We start from the raw sequence: 25,466 nt of genomic DNA, 5'->3' as shown, positions 1-25,466 counted from the left end.
GCACCTTTACGGGCTCTTAAAAACAAAAATATGCACCTATAAGCACTTTTTAAAAATGCTGCGAAACCTTGGTAATTGTGATAAAATAAATTTTACTAAAAACGTTTAAAAATCGCAATAAGTAAACTTTTATTCAAACTTATATGCGTGTTGGTGTCACATTGGTATACTCTCATCAGTAGGACAAAATGTTGCAATATTTTGTCCTACTGATGATCAGTAGGACAAAAGTAGTTGAGAGAGTATGTTGCAACATTTTGTCCTATTGATGAAGTTCAACCAATGTTACCCCACAAACGCATGTAAGTTTAAAAAATTTTTTACTATTTGTGATTTTCTGAACATTTTCAATCAAATGGCTGATTCTTGTTTGAATAATTGGAGTTGTACTCTAGATCGTCATTATTTAATGGTAATTATAATGTTCATTCAAAATTAATTTCCATTTGTCGTTTAATTACACACTTTATCTCTATGAAAAAAATGAATTGGTATACTTTGATGATAAAAAAAAAATGTAAGAGTCATTAAAAAAAATTTTTTTTGTCTGATGATTTGACTATAAGGATGAGCAAATTGTTTTGTACACGTAAGCACAAAAATCAAATTTTTATAATAAAAATTATAATTTTTTATGAGCTTCAAGGATAAAGCATTTAAATAACATTTCAGTAAATAAGTTTAAAAAAAAAACAATTATGCTTGGTAACAGTGAAACTTTCTGCAGTTTTGAAAAAATAATTAGCAATTCATTCAATTAATCATCGATAAGGAGAGAAATAAGTATGTTATGGAAGCAGAAGATTAGGAGGGAAAAATTACAACTCAAAGATTTTTGTAAGACAAAAGAGTATTGGATGAATTGTTGTTCAATGAGATGTCCTTCAAATGAAATGTCTTAGTAATGATAAATAAAAAAAATGAACCCAACATTTTGAATATTAAAAAGAGGATAGGAAAGCTTAGTCATTTCTCTACATTTTGATATTCGTTTGTCTTTTATTAGCTCATTAAGGTTTACTTGATCTTGTTTACTGGTAAATATTTAAACCATAAACTTTTATTTCGGATTTTATGGTGAAATTGCCAGGAAATATATATATCCACCCAGTATGCCTTTTGACAAGTATAGTAATAATAACTACCAAAAACATTTGCAATGTTTATCCAAATGAATCAGACATTCAAATAGTTACATTATTTGGTACAAAAATTTATTTTTACGGACTTATTCAATCACCATTAAATATTTTATTTTTTAAATGAATTGTGTAATAAATTTCAACATAGGGACTTAAAAAAATCTGACATCCAAAACTACTTGAAGTTTTAAAAGTAATTGTCACAAAATTTCTCTTATTGGATTACTAATTTTAGAAAAAGCAAAGCCCGCTAAGATAGAAGAAACTAGCACAAACCCCCCCCCCCCAAAAAAAAAAACATNAAAAAAAAAAAAAAATGCAGCAAAGGTGACAGAGCAAAGGCCAACAGAGAAAGGAACACATGTTTCGTTCCTGATTTCAAGAGAAAAGAAGAACAAAGAGCATGGAAAAGAAGACAGCCTATATCTAAATAAGTAATTCATTTAATGATATCGACATTAAGATTACTTTGTACGAAAATTGAGATTTTAATAGATCCAGTAACATAAACTTCTGGAAGCAAATATGCTAATTGATAAAAAGATTTACTATAAAAAACACTTGGTCATAACTTACCTTATAATGAACACTAAGACCAATTAATTGAGCTAGAAATGATCTTGAAAATTTGGCTTTTACAAGTTGTCGATAAGTACTACCAAGAGAAGACTCATATAAACATTTTCCAACTATTTTTCCAGCAAATTCAAAATATTTCAGCTTCAAATTTGGGGGCCTTTTGTAACCAGGGCATGGATGTACCTGAAGATGAAATAAAAGAAAATCAACGATAATAGTTTACTACTTAGCTTGTGTTTTCAAATATTTGAGAATAACACAAAAAATAAACTTTAATTGATATTCACAAAATTGTTAAATGAAAAGTGCATGCTGGATTGGGTTAAATGCAATCCATCTTGCGCATTTCAATATTCATTAAAACTTAACTTTTCAGTATTCGTTAAAATATATCAATCTACCTGGATAAAAAAAGAAAAACTCTTTAGATAGTTTGCTTAAGCATCAGCTATAGCTATATTCATCAGCTATATTCACTTCCCAGATACCCATTGATCAGAGGATGTGTGAGTCAAGCCATTACTGGGGATCGAACCTGAGTTCTTCATAGTGACAGCTTAGTGCTTTAAACACTGAACCATTGTCACTTTTTAATATTTTGAATGTACAAAAATTATAATAATAATAATGTCATTCAACAAACTAAATCATGAAATATAATGACTTAATAGAGTTTCCATATAATTTAAGAAATAGAATTCCAGGAAGAATATATTTCCAGGTATTAGAGAAAAATTTCTACAAAACTCCAGACTACATTTACAGGAATTTTTTATGAGAAAAACATGAAGTAAATATATCATGGAAAAATTCCATTGCAATCTGAAATCTATATCTTAATTTTAAAACAATAAATTTGTCATTGTAATGAATGCTTAAATTATTTAGGTTGGATTTTAATGATTGATTACTGTTATTGCTAGTTTTAGGATTGGTCAATTTTTAGGTTTGTTACAGGATTTCTCTCTCTCTATATATATATATTTATTTGCTCAGATTTTTTTTTCATAAAGATCAAATTTTCTGACAATTTCAGGTTGTTTTTTTTATCAGTAGTACTCTTAGTTTAGATATAATCATGCTTATATTAAGACAAAATTCCTCAAACAAAATATAAAATTATTATTTACCCTAGATTCAATAACATGCATGAGAAACACTTGTCTAGTAATCTAGAAAAATACTATCCTTTTCCTTACAAGTTCCTAGTATAGAAATATTAAATAAATAATCCCAAGAAAGTGATGAAAAAATATATGCTTGATTAAAAAATTTATTGGCTAAAAAAAATATGAAGATGGTAATAAAATTCGAACTGCTCCAAGTGCTCTAAAATAGGCACCCACTCTCAAGATTTGCCAGACTTATATGAGAGAATGAGAAAACTAAGTAGATTTGAGACATGAAATTGCCAACGAAAAATGAGAAATAAAGGTGAAAAATAAAACTAGAAAAACGGAGGAATTTAGTTTATTAATATATCATACAACATATTACATTTATTTTCTATTAATTAACCATGATTGTTTTAGTTTTGTTTTTCTTCCCATTTTTCATTGGCAGCTTTAGATTTTATGTTTCATGTCACTTTAATTTTCCCCATTCAAATGTAGCAAATTTAGAAAATGTGCTCATATTTTCTTGCACTTGAAACATGTAAATATTTATTATGATCTTCATATTTTTTTAAGTAAACGATGTTTTTAAACAAGACCATTCATAATTCGCAGTATTTATCAGACAAATGTTTATGAATCCAAGGTTAAAAACAAAAGTACAATAAACTTACCAGGCCTTGTTTATCTGATTTAAAGGAATGAAATAGTGAATTCTCTGGAGAAAATAATGATGTGCACACAAGCTCAAACCATTCTCTTTTAAGTCCTCCCCAATCAACTCCTGTGAAAAATATTTGGAATAGTTCATTTGTAAATCATTAATAAACATTTACGTTACATTATTGAGAATGTACAAATTATTTGAAAATATAAAAATGGCAGCAGGCTTACCCTCTTCATCTATAAAGGTGATTTCAAAATTTTTACACCAATCACTAACACTAAAGCCTTTTGTTTCTTTTAGGGACTGAAAATGAACAAAAAAAAATTTAAAACAATACAATAAAATTTTTTTTTTTGAATAATAATTGGCTAAAAATCATAAAAACTCACTGATTCTAAAATATTCTCCCTTGATATTTTTACAGATACTTTATCATGAAAATGTTTTTGATGATACTTTCTAACTTCGTGATGGAAGAAATCTTGTTTATCTTTGAATGTTTCTGATCCACCTACATAAATAACTATTGATTAATCTCTCTCATATTTTTATCACACAACATTAACACACTCACTACATGAATACATATTTTCCATAATGACTACTCTCAATAGACATCTAGGATCTTTTGATCCTATTATGTAAAAAAAGTAATTTTGCATGAGCAGACTTAAGACAAATTAATTTTATCTTATAACCGTTGTTGAGTAGCAAATCCAATTTTTCGGGTTTACGACTACTAATGTTCAACTCTGTAGCCTTGTAATTTTGAACCAAATCCAGAAGACAAGATAACTCTTGGATCAAATATTGGGAGAAATTTGCCTTCGTGGAGGACTTTTTAATGGAACTACCTTACATTTGTGTTACATGGAGAGGAAAACCACGAAAACCTCCCACGGTTCTTCTACCATCTCTGGGATTTGAACCTGGTTCACCTGATTGAAAGGCAAATGCTCTATCCCCTGAACCATCACGGTTCAAGACTAATTAGTAATCACAAACTTTTATTAGAACAATATACAGGGTTAGAGAGTTTGAGGCTTGACATAGTGTCATGTATTAATAAGTATCAGGTAAAGCCACACTATTTTGCTTCTCTCATAGTTTTATATTGGAGACTTGTGTAGGGAATTAGTTGCTAGGATCTTTACTCACATAACAGCATGTGATAAAAAAGGAGTCTATCTTGATTCAACTTCTACATGGCACCAGAGTACCTTAAAGGTACTTCTTTAATAATCAATACTCCAAAGAAAATGATTGCCAATTAATGTTAAAAATTATATTTGAATCGAAAATTCAATATTTATGAGTCTTTTGAAAGTAAAAAAACATCTGTACTTTAACTAAGACTTAATATAAAAAGACTCACTAGAGGCATTTTATATTACATATGAAGAAAAAGAGGGAAGAGCATTTATGTCCATGAAAGCTGATTTGAAGAAAAAAGGAATTTTTGCAATGAGAGGAAGGGTTTTTAAGTAATTCTCAAAATGTAACAGGTGATCCAACTGTCATTTTTTGTGAAAAAATGGACAGAAACCATACTTTGCCCTTAGTTTTCATATATGTTTAGAATTCTTGTAAACAAATTAAGTTTCACTTGAAATCAGTAAAAGAAAGAAAGATTTTTAACTTTGAGAATTTAAGTGAAATACGCATAAGAGGAATTAAAATAATCTAAAAATTAGTTTATTTCAGAATGAAGCATAATTGCAGTTCTTAACGAAATGCGAACACATTTAAGTATCATTAGATAAATAAAAACTGGTTTTTGTTCATTTTAATGATTATTTTATTTTTCCAGATAATTAAAGGTATGTACTATTTTGGGAAAAAATAAGTGAAGGATAAAAAATTAAGAAAAAAAAATCAGTTATTGAAGGATTGAAAAGAAATCCAAAAACATAAAAATACCTAGAAATGAATTGAAAATTAGATTGGTAGTCACTCTTAATCAATAAGTAAAATGATGGAAAAAAATTTAAAAAAAACTTATCGTGAGAAAAAAAGCCCTTTCAAGAAACGGGAAACTTACGTTTGAAAACTCCCCTCCCCAGTTCTAGTGTGTATCAAGATTAAACATGAATAGAATACTGTTCTTTTTTAAAATAAAAAACTTCTACAAATAAAACAAGTCATTAAAAAATTTATAGTTCAGATTTTTCAAACTAAATAGACTTTGTGAGAATTTAGAATAAATCAACAAAGGTCTATTAGAACTATTACCGATGCCACAACTTACCTATGTTTTTTAGTAAAAACTGAGTGAAAGTTGCCACAATAATATTTCTATCTGGGGATATAAGCTCAACTTCTTGACAACCATCATCAATAATAAGAACTGGATCAGCCTGTATGATATCTTTTCTACTTTGAAATTTGAACTAGATAAAAGAAATATGTTCATAATTTAGTTAAGTAAAGCTATGATTTTAATTGAATGACATATAGAAACTTTTATTCAACAGAATATACCTAATATCACACAATAAATACACGAGAGCCTGAACACAAAAGAAACTTACTTCATTCAAAACTAAGTTTGAAAGATCAATATTTTCACTTGTTTTCTACCTTTAAACAAATCTTTAGGAAAATTTTAAAACTGGTCTTTACTTTTGTAATAATAAAAGACACATTTCAGTAACGATTATTAAAGTTTGATAGTTAAAGTGATGCATTGAATGAATAAAATATGACTATATTATTTTATATACAGAGTTATTAAAGTATTATTGTTTAATAATCATATAATATTATCACCCATTTTAAAAATATTTGCAAGTGATAAAAATCTTAAGGAAAAAAAAAACTAAAATTTATTCACAAAAATTCTATTTAAACTTATTAGTTTCATGGCTTAAAGGCAATATTGAAGCAACAGTTACAAACAATATTGAACATATGACATGTTCTTAAAAGTAGTTTAATGTAGAAAAGTAATAGATTTGACTGAAATATGGTATAAAGAAAAGATTTTCTTTTAAATAATATGCAATTTTAAAAAAATGTCAAAATTTACACATTTACAAAAAAGTTAATAATACCTTTGTAGATGGGCAAAGGCGAAATGTGACTAGATGTTTGGGGAAAAATTTCAACACATATTCCTTCAGTGTTAATTGCTGAAAAAATATTTATATACATAAATTTAATAAACGAGTTAATTCAATATTAAAATAACATGCACACTATAAAAAAAATGAATTACAAAATGTAAAAATAGTATTAAGAAAATAGAAGTAAAACACAAATACATTAAGAATCTAATGTGTTAGTTCTAAATTATTAGCAAAATAGTATAAGTTTGCTAGAAATTTCCCAGGTAATACTAAGATGAATAAGTATAATGCATTTCACATTGATAGATAAACTGTCAATTAAGAAGGTTTGGTTTAATTCCTTGTTAAGTAAGCAGCAACTTCAGTTCGTTTTTTATTACTCTAATGTGGCTTACAGGATAGGATTACAAGGAATTGTAAGTGGATTCCATTTTTGTTTATTATGAGATAAATTACCTTAAAGTCTAATAAGTGTATCATTTTCCTGTATTGTGTGATTTCTGGCTTCCTCAGTATGCCAACAGAAATAAATTGGGAGGAGTACTAGTTTTAAAATGACATGTGTGAATCGGAAAGTAAGTTTTTTCTTACTACGCAGAGTAGAGCTTTGAAATAAGGCGAATATAATAATATGAGACAATGACTATGTGCTTAACTTACTTACTTTAAATGCCCATACATTTATTAAATTTTTTTTTTAAAAATATCTTTTCTTGAAAATTTTATAAAATTTAAAATATTTTATAACTAATAAAATATTCAAATCAAATAATAAATCAAATAAAATACAAATAAATCTAATAAAAAAATTCAATACGAAATTGTTTCTAAATAACAAAGAATTCTTAAGCTTTCTTAATGAGGAAAAGAAAATAGATTACTTTAGGAGATATATAACAGTAGACTTTTTTGGCTTTTTGATTCCTCTCTCCATTCAAAGCAATAAGCTTGACTTCATAACATTTGTTCCTTTTAGATACATTCTTCTGTACAACAGATGACTCATCAGCTGTAAGAAAAAAAGAAAAAAAAACTAAATTGAAACAAAATATCACTGAAGAATTGAAACAAAATATCACTATTCAACTTTAAAATAGCAATTATACTAATTGGCATCATTCAAAAAAATAAATGGAGTTTTCAATACATTACATATTTATTAAAAAACTAAAATAAGCCCTTCAATTAATAAAATAACTGAAACTATATTAGTTAATTTGTTATATATTATCTAAAAAATTCTTCATTAATAAAGCAAATTTTAGTGAATGGAGGGAAAAAAAATTTTAAAATCTGGATCTAAAAACCTATTATGAATTTTCCCACCTTTTTAGAGATAAACATCATACATATTTAATAAAATATTTTTGATTGCAATAAAGGTCACTTTTATGTCACCTAAGCAGGGAAGTAATCAGTTTTTTGCAAGCAAGCCAACTCTAAAAAATATTTTAAGTAATAATATATTAATATAATAATATATTAAATATTAATATATTATTATTTAAATGTTTTATTAAAAATTTTTTAATATTTATATATTTTCTTTTTAGGAAAATGTTTTTGTAAATTAAATGAAGCTTTCTTTAAAATCAGTGTGAGGAAAAATGAAAAGTATCTGATGAATTAATTCTAAGAGGAAAATTTAATTTCATTTGCTACCTATAAATTACAACTAGCAACCTATTACTAACAGCTCAGGTTACGGTAGTGTGAAACTCAGAGAGCATTTAGCAAAATAAAAGTATTAAGAAAATAGGTTCAATAATGTAGTTCTTTTCTCAAAAAAAAAAAAAATAATAATAATAATATCCAAACACATCCAAGCAAAAAAAATATTGTATTAAATTTTATCGAATCAAAAATTTATCCAATCATATCCATTTCTTGAAAACACAAAGTGTTTTTGATTAAAAATATACATGATTTTTAATATTGTTAACTATTTATTAATTGGTAAATTTTTTAATTAAAAACACTTTGTGCTCTCAAGAAATGGATATGATTGGATAAATTATTGATTCTATAAAATTGAATTGTACTCAATAAAATTGTTTTCAATTCAATAAAATTGTATTCTATTTTATAGAATAAACAATTTATCCAATCATATCCATTTCTTGAGAACACAAAGTTTTTAATTAAAAAAATACATGATTTTTTATATTGTTAAGTATTTATTTATTGGTAAATGTTTTATGCAATAAGATTTCAAAATTTTTAAATAATTACAGATTTTTTAATGATTATAAAGGATAAACCAAATATTTTTTAAATATCTCTAGTATTAAAGTAATGAAAATGAATTATAATCACTTAAAGTTCATAGCAAAAAGGAAAATTTTTTAAACTCACAATTAAGTACAATAATATTAAAATCTCCATTTTGAATAGTTTGTCCCTTATAAGAAATTGTAGCTCTATAGCAGCCTTCTTTTGGAAATTTTAAGACTAAGGCTAGGCGAGAAATCAAAGGATAGCATTCCCAACGGAAGGAATCAGCAATAGGGCGACCAGTATTTACCTAAAAAGAAAGGAAACAAAAATAATCAGATAAAGATAGTTAAAAAAATATTATAGCCATTTAATTTTGCTTTATTATGAGCTAAACTGAGATGATTTACTGAAATTCTCCCAATATTTATATTGCATTTTATTTAAAATTTTGTATAGTAAGCACAATAAACATTTCTAAAATTATGCTCGATTTTAAAATTATCATATAATGTAGGCTGAAAAAGAATGAAAATAGAAAATATGATTAATGAGAACAACTAATATTAAGTAGAGTACTTTCTTATAGTTATGTGCATTTTATGCCTTGATTTAAAATTGTTGGGAAAAAAAAAAATTTTCCCATAAAAATAAGATTTAAAGAAAATTTATAAAATGAAAATGTAATTAACATTTAATGAAAATGTGATGAGTGTGGAATTAAATTTATTCAAAAGCTAATAAGCTCAAAAAATGTTCAGGACTTTTAGAAAAAAAAAATCAACAGTGAAATATAATAGTTTTTTCCTATTTAGTCAAACTTTGAAACCATACATTTATTATGAAAATTGTTAAGACAATTAGGACAGTATTTTGATTTTAAAAAAAAGAGTATGAATTCTCTTTGTATTTATTATTATTTTTTTTTGTCGTATGCCTGTTTAGGCAGTGGGGCTGCGATTGTTCCTGTTTTTCAGTGGCGCCATCTATGGCCAGGAATTCGACTTCTACCACGCCATTCACACAACCACAATCCATTCATAGGGCTGGTCACATTCACACACAAAGGAGAAAGGACATAGAACACCCAGAGAGAGAAAGAAACATCCCTGCCTTGCCCGGGATTCGAACCCAGGACCTTTCTGAAGCAAGGACAGTTCCTACACAGGCTAGTCAGCTTTGTATATGCTACTCTGATAATAAAATAAATAAAATTTTACAGACAAATAAATTTTTCATTAACTTTTATGAAATATTTTTTGGGAGAAAGAATAAAGGAAACAGAAAATTTACGTCAATGTTTGATAATATTGTTTACTTGTTGCAGAAGATGAAACGTAAAGTAAGTGTAAGAATATTATAAAATAAAAAGTTATTTCTCTTTTGAATGAATTAGAACATAAAGTAAAGAAGAGTTTGAAAATTTTAAGTAAAGGAATAAAGCAATTTTCAGAAAATATGTGACAAAAATGCCGCCGTTAATGAAGTTTGCATTGATTTCATAAAGACACCAGTTTCTATTCTTACTTATTATGAAACTAAAAAAGTTTTTAATGTAGACAAAACAAGTTTTTTTTATGTTTACCCATAATAAAAAGATCCCAAAAAGCAAATCTGATTATGGTCATAAGTAAAGCAAAGAACAAAATACTTTATATAAATAATCTCACGACACTGAAGCAGTAAAATATTACTCGATTAAAAACTTCATAAAAGAATAGCTTTTTATTTCAAATCACTTTTGTTTCATGTTATTCACAGCTGGCTATCTTGAAAATGGGAGCTTATTTTCGAGCACTTGAACCATGTCGACTATTATTTCCATTTTGCATATTTTTGAAAAAAAGTTTTTAATCAAGTAACAACTAACTTTAAAAGTGCGCACGAAAATAGATGGTTCTGAAAAAAAGGAATTAAATCAATAAATAGACAAAAATCTGATAAATATTTTTATGTGAGTGTCTTTCTGTTTAGAAATTAAGTACACATTATAAAATTTTTAAAAAGTATGCACCCTCATTATTTTCACTAAAAATATTAAAAATACTACGATTTCAGATAACCAACATTTTTGATATCAATGCATTATAAAAAGGTATTACTCTAATGCATTGCATATAGACATCTTAAAAAAAAAAACAAAAAAAAACGAGGTAACTAATAAATAAATTTGTAACAATCAAAATGAGAGAGTTTTAAACAAACTAAACAGAGACCTAAAAAGAATAACAACAAAAACTCACTTCAATGATATCAACACTATACTCATTAGCTGGATCACAGTCATTATTTATTGTGCATAGGTTGCCATATTTATCTCTTGGTTCTATAAAGAGTTGAGTAGGTACATCTTCACTCCCCACTACTGTAGAACAATGTTGAACAAAACTGGTTTTAATAGGATCTGGTGGGCCTGCAAAAACAATCGTTTTTTTTATTGCAAATTTGCATTTTTTGAAAAGATGAATAACAGGGTGAGTAGTCAAATTTTTTCAACCAAAAATAAGCACCTTTTAAATACGTTTTAAGCACTCAAAAAATATTTTAAAGCACTTTTAATATTATAATTAGGAAATGCACACTAATAATTTTTTTCCTTTATATTGTTGAAAGTTCTTCATATGCAAAATGCTAAATAGTTTCAAAAAGTGACATGATCATGATAAAATAACTAGTTTCTGACAAAGAATTTTTTTCGTGATAATATTAGCCATCATAAAAACAATTTCCCAATTTTAAATACATTCAATATTGAGTAAATTATTCAATTTTTTAAATTTATAATTCCTCTTTTTCAGCAGGACTGCCCCTTATAGGCCTTGGCTGCCTCAACCACGCGTAGCCTCCAACACCTCCTATCCATGGCGACTTTTTTTCCAGTAGTTAATTACTTTACCCAATTACGTAAAAAATTTTATTCAAAATTAAAAATAATAAAAGATTATCTCGCTTGCAAAATGCAGCAGGGCTGCTCATGAGAATGCACGAATCCTTCCTACCAAATCCAACTCAGTATTCGAACCAACAAGTATTTCATAAAATTATTGGCGCTTTCATATGCTACAAACTGATGTTATGCCGAAATGGATTGCGGTTGAGTGAATTATGAAAACGTTAAATAGAACAATGTGAAAACCACACTTTTTGACTAATTAGAAGCAAAAATTGATATGGTAAAGGAAAAAATCTCATTTTGGAAAAGGGAAAATTAAGCACTTTTTAAACACACCCACTGAAAAAAAGCACCTTTAAGGACTTTTAAAAAACGAAAGTCGAAAATAAGCACCTTTAAGCACTTTTTAAAAACGCTACGCACCCTGAATAAAATATAATTGTGAGTAAAAATGAAATGAAATTTATATTAATAGCAGAAATTTATGACATAAAAACCATATTATTTATTACTTAGAAACAAAATGTGAACGAGAGTTATACAATTTTTCTAATAATTTTAGAAACATATAGGCAATTTTTTATGTAACTCTATAGTACTTCTATTTAAAAAATTTGAGTTAAGACACAAAATCGAAACAAAAGGATAAAACAAATAATTATTAAATGGTGTAAAATAAAATATATTTTTATCATAATAAAATAGTATTGAGTTTTTAATATGAATAGTTATTAGACATTAGAGAGTTTTTCATGTAAACTCAGTGTAACTTTTCAATGATAAAATAAAAAAATAATTTCATAATATGATTATTCTTTGCAAAACTTTTAGAACATAATCACAAACACATGAGCTAAGAAATAAGATACATAAATTAAAGACACATATCAAAAAACTTTAGTTTAGAGTTTCATCCAAAAAGTGGTTATAAATTTCGCAGTTTTAAATTAAGACATAATTTACATGTTCTTAAAATGGACAGATTTAAATTTTAAATTTTCTGAAATTTCAAACACCTATATACAATGTGCTAAAAAGTGGACACCGTGAATAACTTTTGATCTAATGATCAGATTATCATGAAACAGAACTCAATTTCAATGGTTTGAAAGCCTGGCCTTAAATATGCTAATTAATCAGTGTAGACAACATATCAAGGTACAAAAAACAAATTTTCTCTGAATAAATATATCTTTTTTCTGATGGATTTTTGATCCTCAATATATGTTCTATAGTTTAGTCAAGACAGCGTTTTAAATGTTAGTTCTCTTAATGCTAATTTTACTTTTTGTATATTTCTCTATGTCCCGAGAACTTTTTAAGCAAATTGAATGATTTTTTTAGCACATTTATAAGATTTATTTATTCAAAGATAATTAAATCAAAAAATGATTTTTCATAATTATTATTATTATTTTTAATAATAAAATAGTTAAAATTAAAGTAAACAACTTTTAAAAGTTTAATAATTCAGAGACTATTTCCCTTAGAAAAGCAGGCATACAAACAGCAGTGAGAGATGCAGGCATACAAACACGAAAAACCATTTTCCAAAAGTCAGTGCAATAATTAGCATTGGTTAATGATATAGATACTGTATGATGTCACAGAACTAAAGATTTGATCAAAGCTTTCAAACCCTTGATACTGCAAATAAAAATCTTGGCTCATTTGCCAAAGAAGAAAAGACTAAATTCATGGCAGTAACAAGCAAAACACAAGATTCATCACCACTGAAAACAAAAGAGTATGCCTTTGAAAAAGTAGTTCAGTTTAAATACTAGGGAGCAATGTAAACAATAATAATGATATTAAAGCAGAAATTAGCAACAGAATAAATATGACTAATCGATGCTATTTTAAATTACGAAGACAGTTCAAATCAAAATACTTATGTAGGGAAACAAAAATACAACCATACAAGACCTTTAGTTTTAAAAGGAAGTAAGTGCTGGACAAAGAATAAATCAGAAAAAAATTATTAGATAATTAGGAAATAGATAAAGATATCCCAATGAAAGATTTTATGCTGCAATAAATGAGAAAAATGCATGGAAAATAAGCTAAAACTTGGAAATTTACAACAAATTCATGGAATCAAACATAGTAAAGTTTATTAAAATTTGACAGATGAGATGGCTTTGACTATTCACAATGGTAAAAATACTTTGACTTTTCACAAGCAAGAAAAAAAAGAGAGGTGGGTTACATACAAGAAGCTTAGATAATGTGGAAAATTATCTGACCAATATGGGAGTTGTGGCATCTGACAGATCAAGATGGATAAGGCTGTTTGAGATAGCCATAGCTGGCTATTGGCTATAGTGTTTGTAGAAAAAGGGACTTATATTTTGTATTTTAACGTTTAAAATTATATACTTTTAAAATGATGTAAACATTTGTATACCAAAAAATTCAAAAATTTTCAACTATGTATTATTAAATAAAATACTAATAAATAATTATTAGAAAATTACATTTACATGGAATTCTCTTTGAATTAAAGCATTTATAAGAGTGTAAAAATGTGTTTAATTCTCTGAACAAACTCGCGAAATATGTTAAAAGTGAGATAAACATTAAGGAGTACAAACTTTCAATTGCTCTGCCCCTCATATTTTAAGGGTCAGGTCAAAAAAGGCTTATTTATTCAGAGAAAGAGCGTATTTGAGTCAGATTTTATAACTTAAAATTTAAATATTTTCTACAGAAATTAATGAGCATATTAGAATTAAGAGCCATGAAAACTGAGTTCTAGTTTGTGAAAATTCTATTATTAGATAAAAAGTTATTCAGGGTCTTCTCTTTGTTATTGCAAAGGTATAAACAAACAATTAAAACAGCCAAAATAAATACCTGGTATAAACTCTTTTTTAAAAGGACTTCCTCGAATGTGGGTCATACAGATAAGGACACAAATTTGATATTCTCCAGAACGTCTCACCGTGAAATGTACTTTAGCCTTATTAGCATCTGAAATTTGTGGTCCACCATATTCAATACTACAAGCTATCTTGTATGTTCCCTGAGTAACTTCGATGAGAATGTTATCTTCATTACAAATAGGATATGCTTGGCCATTTCTCTGATAAAACTAGAAATACATAAAAAAATATATGTGCAAAGCCACCTTGAATAAATATTGGTTTAATGATCAGATTTTCACATACTAGGACTCAATCTTAATGGTTCGAGAGGAGACCACAAATATAATAAATAGTTACTGCAGACATTTTAAATTACAAAATCAGACACAAAAACGTACTTTCTCTGCACAAAAGTAATTTTTTTAAAAGTAGATCTGGATTTCTAAAACTCCAAAAATATGGGCTGGCCGAAATCTGGGAAATATGGTCCCAATAGTTTGGTCAGGAGAGCGATCCAAAGTTTGAACACCTTAATATTAATTTTACTTTTTGCGTACTTCGTCACCTCTCGAGAAATTTTGAAGCGAATTGAAATTTTTTTATACACAATTATAAAATCTGTTTATCCAAAGATAATCCCACAAATTAAAAATATTTTTTAACAATTATTTTGATTTAATAATTGTAAAAAAAAATTTGAATTTTAAGGTATACAAATTTTTACAATTTTAAAAAATGTAAATTAACTTTTTTTAAATTCAATTTCACAGTAACTACATGATCAATTTCGTTCAAATTTTGTATTTTGCCATAGAAAATTACATTCTTTAAAATGGTATGAAAATTTGTATACCTTACAAATCAAAATGTTTTAAGTAAGACTATTAAATGTAAGACTATTATAAAATAAAATAATAAAAATTTATTAGAAATTAGTTTTTGCATAGATAAGATTATATATATACATAAATCTGCTTATCTTTGGATAAACGAAATTTATAAATGTGTGCAAAAGTTTTCCCCTTCGCTTAAAAAGTTCGCGAGATATGGCGAAAGTCGTAAAAAATAAAATTAATATTAAGGCTTCCAAAACTTTGGACAGCTCTCCTGACCAAACTACTAGAATCATGGAGATCAGAAATTCAAATCCATCGAAAATAAGGTATGTTTATTCAGAGAAAACGTTTTTTTGTCTGATTTCGTAACTTAAAATATTGTCTGCACTAATTAATTAGAATATTTGAGGTTACATCCTTGATCCTTTAAGAGTACTAGAACTTAACAAACCGATCATTAGAACAAAACCGAGTACATGCAATATATGTGCTTGTAAAATCTGTGGAATCAAAAATCCTTTGGTTAGTCGCTGAGTAGTGCCATGGGTACAGGGATCTGGAGAAAATTTCCCCCCTCTTCAGATCTAGAAGTGGCATCATGAATGGGAGCTGTTGCCATCTATTGGAGGTTCTGAGTTAAGTCACACTTTCACCCATGCTCTTGTCAAAAAACTTAACTCTTAAAACTCTTGTCACTTTTCTGCCTTAATTAGACTTACATGCTTGGTTTGTCTAAGTGTCACAAGAAACAACATCATACATACCCAGCCAGATATATAAATATTTAATTAGAAATACCATTAACCACTGATTAAGTGTCCCTCAAATTTTCGACAAAAATTGCCAAGATGCCAATTGAGGCAGATAAATAGGGAAAAAAGAAAATGCATTATACTTAATATTTAAAATTATTGAAATTAATGATGTAAAAATAATAATTCATAAAACAAAATGAGTTTATTCTTTTTTTTCCTTCTAACCATGCTTACTTTTATTAAAAGAATGTTTACTCCAATTGCTGTGCATAAGAAAACAATTTAAATAAAATTGAAACTGCTATATGGAAGCAAACAAAAGAATCGTTTTTTCAAAGTTACATATTCATGTGAATAAGAATCCCGATAATAGCGGATTAAAGGGCAGTTTCAAATATTCAGAATGGCGTGCAGAAATTGCATGCACATAAGCGTTTCGTTAATGGAATTAGCGAAAGTTTCAAAATTAAAATGTTAGATAGCAGAATTTTGTTGGATTATGTTTTTGATAAACCAAAGTATGAGAACTCATGGTCTTGAGAAACGCGGAATTTCACGATATTCGAAGAAAAATCATTTGCTTAGCTTCCAATTTTCAGACCCAGAAAATGGAACGAAAATAGCGGAATTCCGGAATACACTCACCTCTGATATTGAAGGGCGTATATTTGCTGAGAATACTTTAATTCTGATAGTAATACATATTTGTTAATTCAATAATACTTCCTCAATGTTTATTCATGTTTAAAACTTCTTCTTATTAATACTTCTGATTTATAAAAATAAAAGTATTGATGCAGATATAATTTTGCTAATATAATTTTTTCGACAGAAAAACATAAAACAAACATTAATATGTTTTTATTAATATGTATTCGAAAGGTGTTTGTTTAAAATTCATTTCGGCATGTATTTTATTGTAGACTAATATGCCTGGGAGGTCATGTAAAATTTCTGAGACCGTATTGAGATTTGAGGTAAAAAACAGGGAAAAGGAATTACTTTAACAGTGAAGCTCATAGTATTTCCCACAGACTGAGGTTCCTTCCAATCAAAGACAACTTTGCAGCTGGATGGTGAAAGATATCTACCAGTTACATATGAAAGGAATCCAAGCTTTGAAGATGTCACTTGTGGATGGATTAATCTAGGCTGGGACATGGTCAACACCATGCCTGAAAAGAGAGCTATGCAAAGGGACAAGATGAATGTGCCAACTGAAAAGAAAGAATGCTATCAATGAACACATTTTTTACAAGAAACTTTCTATAAGTATTGAAATCTAAATCAAAGTATTATTATGTAAAAGAAAAAGGTAAGATAACTCAGCTTAACTTAATGCAAGTTCAATGCAAGAAAAAGGGAAAAAAATTCCATTAATCATAAGATTCATAAGTACGAAATAATAGAGTCATAAGATATCCAAATGAAGAAAAAAAACACGCCTTTTTAAGCACAAAACAATAATTAGAGCAATAAAAAATATTAATAATAATTATATAATACTAATTAGTTATATAACATATCCAAAATGTAGTCTTGTTGCATAATCTAATTTTTTCCATTAAAAAAACTAACATAATTTACTAAAAGGCTATTCCACAGCGTTTGTTACATTTGCAGAGATGCCAACTGCTCCGGACATGCCAAAATAATAATAATAAAAACGGTAAATAACTACAAAGTAAATTTTGCAAATATTTGACTATTTTTGCTTACTTTTTAAAAGGTATAGCATGACATAAGTACAATAAAGTGGTGAATTAGATAAGCCTACGAATTATTTATAAATAGTGGTGGATAAAAATCTACTAAATTGAATTTTCTAAACCAAGAATCACAATTGATAAACTACCACGTTAAAATATATATTTGCTGTCCGGAGCAAGTAATTTTTGGTTACCAAATGTAAAACAAACAATAAAAGCAATAACATTCAATTTTTTTCCATACCCCTTCCTCAATATAAGAAAAAATATATAGTTTATAAAGTTTTAGGTCATTAAATGTGAAATAAGAGGAATGATCTAAAAACTTACTAAAAGAAAATCTATAAGCTCTGAAACTCATGATATTTAAAAAAAATAACATGAAATAATGCTAAAATTGATATAAAACAATGTAACACTACAGAAAAAAAAAAAGAATTATAAATGCATAATATAAACATGAGTAATAAAATATGTAGATGATCAGTTTAATTATTTAATAATTAGGCAAGAAATTACTCTTTAACCACCTAAAATTAACTGAAATAAATATTAATTAGGTTTCAAACATCAAAATAACAACCAAGATTAAAAAAAATATTTAATAAAGTTTAAACTTAATTTAACACAAAATGTTTAGTGATATGAAAAAAAAAAAATTTAGTTGAATTATAAACAGACAAATACAAATAATGATAATAATAACAATAAATTATTAGAGGGAAACATTAAATTTAGAAACTAAAAATGTTAGGAAAAGGGAATTTATAAGAGAAAGCTTTAAATAACCACTCACTTGTTTTTCAAACATATGATTGATTATTTGCAATTAAACAAAAATGTAACTTTTTTTAAGTATTGCATGCCCTATATGCGTTCATTAGTCAGTATTTAATATGGTAAAAATATTTGTTACTCTTTTTGACAAAATAAGTTAAGGTCATATGGATTTAAAGTATAAATAAGAAAAGTTGAAATGAAACAGAAGTTAAAATTATTTAAACTTAATGAAACAGAAGTTAAAATTGTTTTAACGAAATCAGAGAAAATGATAATACATATATGTACATATTTATTATTTGCATTTCACAACCTAAAGATAACAAAAATAAATAAATAAAATAAATAATTTAAATGTTTTTTTAAATTAAAATTTTTATAAAAAGTTACCATAATTTAATATTAATACAATAATACAGAGAGTTAAATTTCCCTTCTTTACTTTCTCAGTGCGCATAAGTAAATGAAGAGATAAAATATATGAATCATAATGATATATGAAAAACAGAGAGAAAGCTTTAATTTCAGACATCAAAATAAAGCAACGATTACACAATTAACTAATTTAAACTATTTCATTTTAACAAAGTTTTGATCAAACTGTGAGAATATCTCATACTTTCTGCTAAAATTAGCAAGTATATTTCACACTAATTTACAGTGCCCTGAAATATGTGTTGATACAAAAATGCAATAGTAGATGATAAAGAATGAAAATGTAAAACAAATCACCTGTAGTCCATGGTCGGTTTGCATTTTCCTCTATTTCTTGCCATAATTTTTTGTTGAGAAGTGCGATCTCATCAGGTGAAAATGAAAGGGTCCTACTAGCTTTAAGGAATGTGTTGAATTCTGCACTATTTAGTCTGTATTTTAATTCTGTTATGTCAACATTCTGCAAAAGCTTGATACTATTGATGCCTTGAGCATTAAATCTAAAAAAAAATATTATAAACATTGTAAATTTTCCACAAAAAATATTCTTCAAAAAATGTAGGCATTACTTAAAGTGTTTTTTTTTTAATGAATAAAACAATAAATGAAAACAATTTCTAAAAAAAAGTATCTTTTAAAAATAGGTAGTTCATAAAAAAGTTTCAAAACAATTAGGTATTTTTTCAATAAATAAATAAAAATAAATAAATATGTTTCAAATTTCATAAAAGACTCATTTTTTAAAATAAATGAAATAAAAAAAAACAACAATTATATTCATAAAAATAATGAAAAATATATAATGAGCTTATTCTCTTAAAGTATAATTTTTCTTATTCATTTTGCAAAATAGAATAATTCACGAAGAGAAAATTTAAATTTTAAATTGCGAGTTTTACAGTTAATTAATTCTTAAAATTTTTTATTTTCTACTGTTTTTTGTTGTTGTTAAATAATAAAACAACTAATGAAATGAAAGCGAAGCAATAATTAATTATTTTAAATTATCCATTAAAATAATTTAACTATGATTTTTATCAACAAAAGGCTATTAAAATTAAAAATTGAGATTTTTTTTACAATTAATTAATTTTTAAAAACGCCTATTACACTACAGTTTTTTGTTAAAATAAAATAAAATAAATATAATTTAAATAATAACATAAAGTAAAAATTATCTAACAAAAATACTGCTTATTTCTTTTGAAAAAGAAACAGAAATAAACAAACGAAAAAAATAATAATGAGACCTCTATTAAAATAACAACTTACTATATTAAACTAGTATTTTTATTAATTATTTTTCTAAGTAAAATCATTCACAAAGAGAAAATACAAGTTTTCAATTGAGATTTTTACTATTTTTAAAAATTTCTATTATACTACAGTTATTTATTAAGTAATTAAGATATAAATAAAACAACACATAAGTAAGATAAAATTAACAAAAAACTAATCATCTTTCAAAAAAAAAATTCTTTATTAAATAAAACAATAAGATATCCATCAAAATTAAATTTTTTAAAATTAAATGAAATAAAACAATAAGATATCCATTAAAATAACAACAAATGTTATAATGACACTTACTTCTTTGCACCACTATTTTTATTGATTTAATTTTTTTTTGAAGCAGAATCTTTCACAAATATAAAATTTAATATTTTAAACAGAAATTTTCTTAATCCTGCTAAATAATATGATCATGTGATGGTTCGATTTAATCCAGGCTCTTTCTATTAAAAAAAAATAATCACAACTCTATTTCAAAAGAAAATAACCTTCTTCTATTTTAAAATAAAGAAGGTAAGATTAAAAAGCAAAATTAAAGGGCGCCTATTAAATGAAAATAAATACTAATTGGGTTCTAGAAAATATTCTAAAAAGGGACCCCCTATGAGGAATGAATAGATTCCGCAATGTTTACATGAGTCCAGTTGGAGCAGCTGCAATGGAGAATATCTCAAAATCGATACGGACACGTTGGCTTAGAAACGACGTTTGGCTTCACATCTCTTTTTCTGGCGTCTCATAAAAATTCATTATTAGATCCATTTTCCAACAGCGCTCACTCAATGGAACGTAGATCAATGGTTAAGCAACCAGAAATCACGAGATTAAAGTTGGCTGAAATATTTTTTTTTAGAATTGAATAGCACAGCGCATGTTAGGAAATATAATGGTCTTGTTTTTGCCTAGTTAACCCTTTTTTACATAAATTATTTCCGAGTTATAAAAATAAAATGATTTAAAAACAACATAAAGAATGTTCTAACTAAATCAAAAACAACATGATTTATTTTCTTTATAAATTAATAAAAAAATTTAGCAAGTCATAAAAAAAGAATCTTTTTGTTATCTCATTTTCAACAATTTCTTAAAAAAAAAAAAAAAAAAAATGTTTATTGGTAAGTTTTGCCAATAAAAGTTTTTCCTAGACAGGGTGCGTAGCCAAATCTTTTAACAAAAAATAAGCACCTTTTAAGTACTTTTCAAGCACTCAAAAAATATATTAAGCACTATATACATTAACAAAAGGCAAAATAATTTTCAAAGATTTTACATGATCATGATAAAATAATTAGTTTCTAAAAAAGAACTCCTTTCTTGATTACATTAGCCATATAAGAATGATCAAGAGATTTTTTGGTTCGATATCAGAGGGTGGAAAATGAAGCCTGAAATTTAGAATATCTCGCAAAATGAAGCAGAGTTGCACATGAGAGTGCAAGAATCTCAGTAGACGCACGTGCGGACTCCCAAGTATTTCATCAAACATGCAACATGATTGGTGTATCATACGTTACGGACCGTCGGAATGGATTGTGGATGAATGAATTATTAAAAAGTTGAATAGAACTATGTGAAAACTTCGCATTTGCATAACACACAGGGAAAATCGACAAAAATTAAGGAAAGGGAAAATTAAGCACTTTTTAAAAACACCTCATGAAAAAAGCACCTTTAAGGGCTTTTAAAATACGAAAATAAGCACCTTTAAGCACGTTTTAACAACACGACGCACCATGCTATAGGAGGTAAAAGAGTTTTACATATCTTGGAAGTGCAATTAACAACAAAGAAGGAACTGATGGAGATATACTAAATAGATTATATAAAGCCCAACTCAGTTACACTATTCTCAATAAATTTTGGAAAAGCAAAAATGTAAAAAATTTAACAGAAATTAGAATTTTTAATACTAATGTCAAATCTGTCCTACTCTATGGATCTAAGACATGACACTGCCAGTGTTGCCAGATTGGGCTACAAGTAGCGGATTGGGCTACTTTTAAAAGTCCCCGCTACTGAAAATTGAATTTTCGCTACTTGCTACTTTTTGGGCTACTTATTATTTTTCGAACGCTACAAATCTTAAATATGCGCTACTTTTTTTCCTTACTGAAATATATATATATTTTTTAATTTTTTCCCTTCCCATTATAAAATGATTCTGAAAGTTTGCAGCTTCTTTACCATTTTTAAAAAGGACATTTTTGTTGTTGTTGTTGAAAACGTTCTCGCTTCAGTTTTGGATTCTTGATATGTTTTACTGATGGAGTCTATAATCTTTCCATGTTTATGTTTCAAATCGTAGACTCGGGAAATCGCAAAGATATATATGGAAAAATGCACGGAGAGTATGATGGGGAAAATGTTTTTTAACTCCAACTATTATTAATCGTTTATCTTCTGGAGAAAAAAAATCACGTTACTCGCTTTGAAACTCAGAAAAATTAAATCCAAAGTCATTTTACCTGATGAATGAAAATAGTTGTTGTGAATGACAATGAGTTTCCAAAAAATATCGTACTGTTAAATGCTTTTTAGTGAATTCATTTCACTTTTGTAAATCACGATCTATTCACAGTTGCACGAAAAATAGGAAAATTTTTATATCTCTCTAGAGCAGGGATGGGCAAACTACGGCCCGCGGGCCAACTGTGGCCCGCCGGAAGGTTTTATCCGGCCCGCGGATATAATTTTAATTTGCCGATCAGTGGCAATATACATAAACAATATACATCCATTTTCTTGTCAACTATTTAAAATTATTTCTGTTTTTCCTTTTTTAACAAAGTACTGATGACCTTTTTACTTTCTCTATTTTTGTTCTACAAAACATAAATTGATGGAAATAGTTAGCACAGACAGCTTCAATTGGTAAAATGTTGAAAGCAGAAGTTCTTCATAGAATAGTCTTAGATTGGCTCTAACTAGCGTTTGTCTTTCTCGAGGAATCTAATATAGGTAAATTGTACTTCACATTTGGCAGACTACGCATTTTAAGATCCAACGAGCGGACAATCTAACAATCATCTGAAGCAGTTGTTTCTAAATATGCCAAAGTTTTACAAATCATTACCAAAAGCTAGTTTCCAAAATTTAATATTTCATGCCCAGAAAATCAGCTCTATGTTTGCTTAATCTTATATATGTGAACAAGAGTTTTCAACTTTGAACCTTAGAAAGAATCATTTCAGAAGTGGACTAACAGAAAAGCATTTAGCCTTGTTCCGTAAAATAGGCACATCTCGCTTCGAACCTTAATATAAGGAACTTTTAAAAACGAAATCGCAATTTCATTCATCTCACTAAATATTTAAATTAAAACTTGTATATCGCTTTTTTTTTTAAATTTTGAAAGTTTTATTTGTCCCACCAAACATTTTTTTTCTCGATTTTTGGCCCTCGACCAAAAAAGTTTGCCCATCCCTGCTCTAGAGCTTAGATTTGCCCGTTGTAAATGATGAAATTATTTTTTTTTAAAGGAAGCTATAATATGTATTGCTATGGTTACAGTTATTATTTTTCACCTCATTTTGCCAAATATGCAATAAATAAATGAAACAAATAAAAATTAAGTTTTGGATAGTTATCATATTAAAATAAAATTCGTATTACCAAACGCAAATGATAATCAGAATTGGCATCAAGGAGAACGACATGAAGAAATATTTCATAGAAGGCCAAGGCCCACCCAATGATGACGATGAAACGCAAAAGATGGATTTTGTTTTTAAAACAAAAATATATACTATGAAATTTCAAATAATAATTAACTATAACAATGAAATTATGAATAAAAATGACTAAGTTAATTGAAACATAATGCACTTAGGGATCAGGAAAACTGAATAACGACAATTTTTTTAATTCGAAAATGTCAACATTTTAAACCTTTCGAAACATTTATAGTAATTGCAAAATAACTAGGAAAGATAATTACTTTAAATGATAAACACGGTAATGTATATGCTGCGTGTTATAAAAGGAGTTTAGAAAATTATTAAAGCTACTACAGTGAAACTATCGTAAACTGATCAGAAGTGGAACTACAATTTGATGGTTTTATAAGAGAAGTCATCTTATAAAAATGATAATAAATTGTTTTTACCAGTTTTGCACTTGATCATCAAAATCTTAGATAGGTGATTAACTTATAGAGATGGTCAACTTAACAGGTTTCACTGTGCAAGTAAAGTAAGCACAGCAACTAAGGCGAGCTGCGAGAAAAGAAAATATTTACGAGCATTTAGTGCAAATCTATCTTTTTATCATTTTTTTTTTTTTAACTTTACAACAGATGTTACGGCTACTATAAATGAAAAAAAAATTAGTTAAAAATATTTGTTGCTTCGTAGACGCTTTAAAATACTGTTTCATACGTGGTCCAAATCAAAATATTCATTTGTTCACTAAATTACTATCAAAACTATTCTCAATCGAGTTTGAAACAATTATTGATGCTGTTACAAAGAAAAGCAAAGTCATATTTCTCATCTGCGAGCTGAATGTTTGTACTTTGTATTGTTTCGAACTTCAGAGCAGAAATGATTAAATAAATTATTTTGCTTATCAAAAAAAGATTTTTTGCCTTTTATTTTTAAATACACACAGATGTAGGCCCATGAAGTTGAACTTTTCTGAATTTCTTGTTGGAGATTGGGTCCTAGTTAGGTCTTATTTTTAATTTCCTCGAAACGCGAGATAATTTTTATTAAAAAAAAATTAGCTAGTGAGAACATTTTTATGTGCGAGTAATTAAGGTTCTTGAGGTTGGGGAACGAAGCGAGCTGAGGTCGAAACCTCTTAGTATTCTTATGCAGCTCAAAGACCGCACCAACATTAAAATATCGAAGACAGTTCCGACTGATTTTTACACATAAAAAAGCTTGAAAAAAACGAGCTATCCAATGTTATTATAATTTTAGTGTTTTCTGGCAAACGGCGCTGTTTTACAGAAATAAAGCCAAATAAATTAGAGCACTCAAAACATGGCAAACTTTACACTTTATTTATGCTGTGATATTAATTTTGTTAATATATATATATATATATGATTTATTTTTGGGCTACAAAATGTTCGAATCCGCTACTTTTGGAGCTCCCATTCGCTACTTTT

The 25,466-nt window shown here is 27.1% G+C and overlaps 1 protein-coding gene across 3 annotated transcripts in view; it reads right to left on the bottom strand.

Annotated features, from left to right (window-relative positions):
• LOC107452816 (apoptosis-resistant E3 ubiquitin protein ligase 1) overlaps positions 1-25,466 on the bottom strand; it is a 70,681-nt gene that overhangs the window by 8,676 nt on the left and 36,539 nt on the right. For 2 of the 3 annotated variants that reach the window (XM_016069401.4, XM_071184963.1), the window contains exons 4-15: positions 19,358-19,560; positions 17,139-17,353; positions 14,535-14,772; positions 11,029-11,198; positions 8,927-9,095; positions 7,453-7,580; positions 6,557-6,634; positions 5,752-5,893; positions 3,893-4,014; positions 3,731-3,806; positions 3,511-3,620; positions 1,719-1,904 (exon numbers count right to left, since the gene is read on the bottom strand). In XM_016069401.4, coding sequence (XP_015924887.2) covers positions 1,719-1,904; positions 3,511-3,620; positions 3,731-3,806; positions 3,893-4,014; positions 5,752-5,893; positions 6,557-6,634; positions 7,453-7,580; positions 8,927-9,095; positions 11,029-11,198; positions 14,535-14,772; positions 17,139-17,353; positions 19,358-19,560 — 1,837 coding nt within the window. Of the gene's footprint in view, positions 1-1,718; positions 1,905-3,510; positions 3,621-3,730; positions 3,807-3,892; positions 4,015-5,751; positions 5,894-6,556; positions 6,635-7,452; positions 7,581-8,926; positions 9,096-11,028; positions 11,199-14,534; positions 14,773-17,138; positions 17,354-19,357; positions 19,561-20,650; positions 21,026-25,466 lie in introns of those variants that run through there. The other variant, XM_071184964.1, reaches the window with a different exon arrangement.

Source organism: Parasteatoda tepidariorum, chromosome 9, assembly GCF_043381705.1.
Source record: "Parasteatoda tepidariorum isolate YZ-2023 chromosome 9, CAS_Ptep_4.0, whole genome shotgun sequence".
NCBI classification, from domain to species: Eukaryota; Metazoa; Arthropoda; class Arachnida; order Araneae; family Theridiidae; genus Parasteatoda; species Parasteatoda tepidariorum.
The sequence above is the reverse complement of the archived record's forward strand: the minus strand, read 5'-3'. Positions and strand labels throughout refer to the sequence as shown.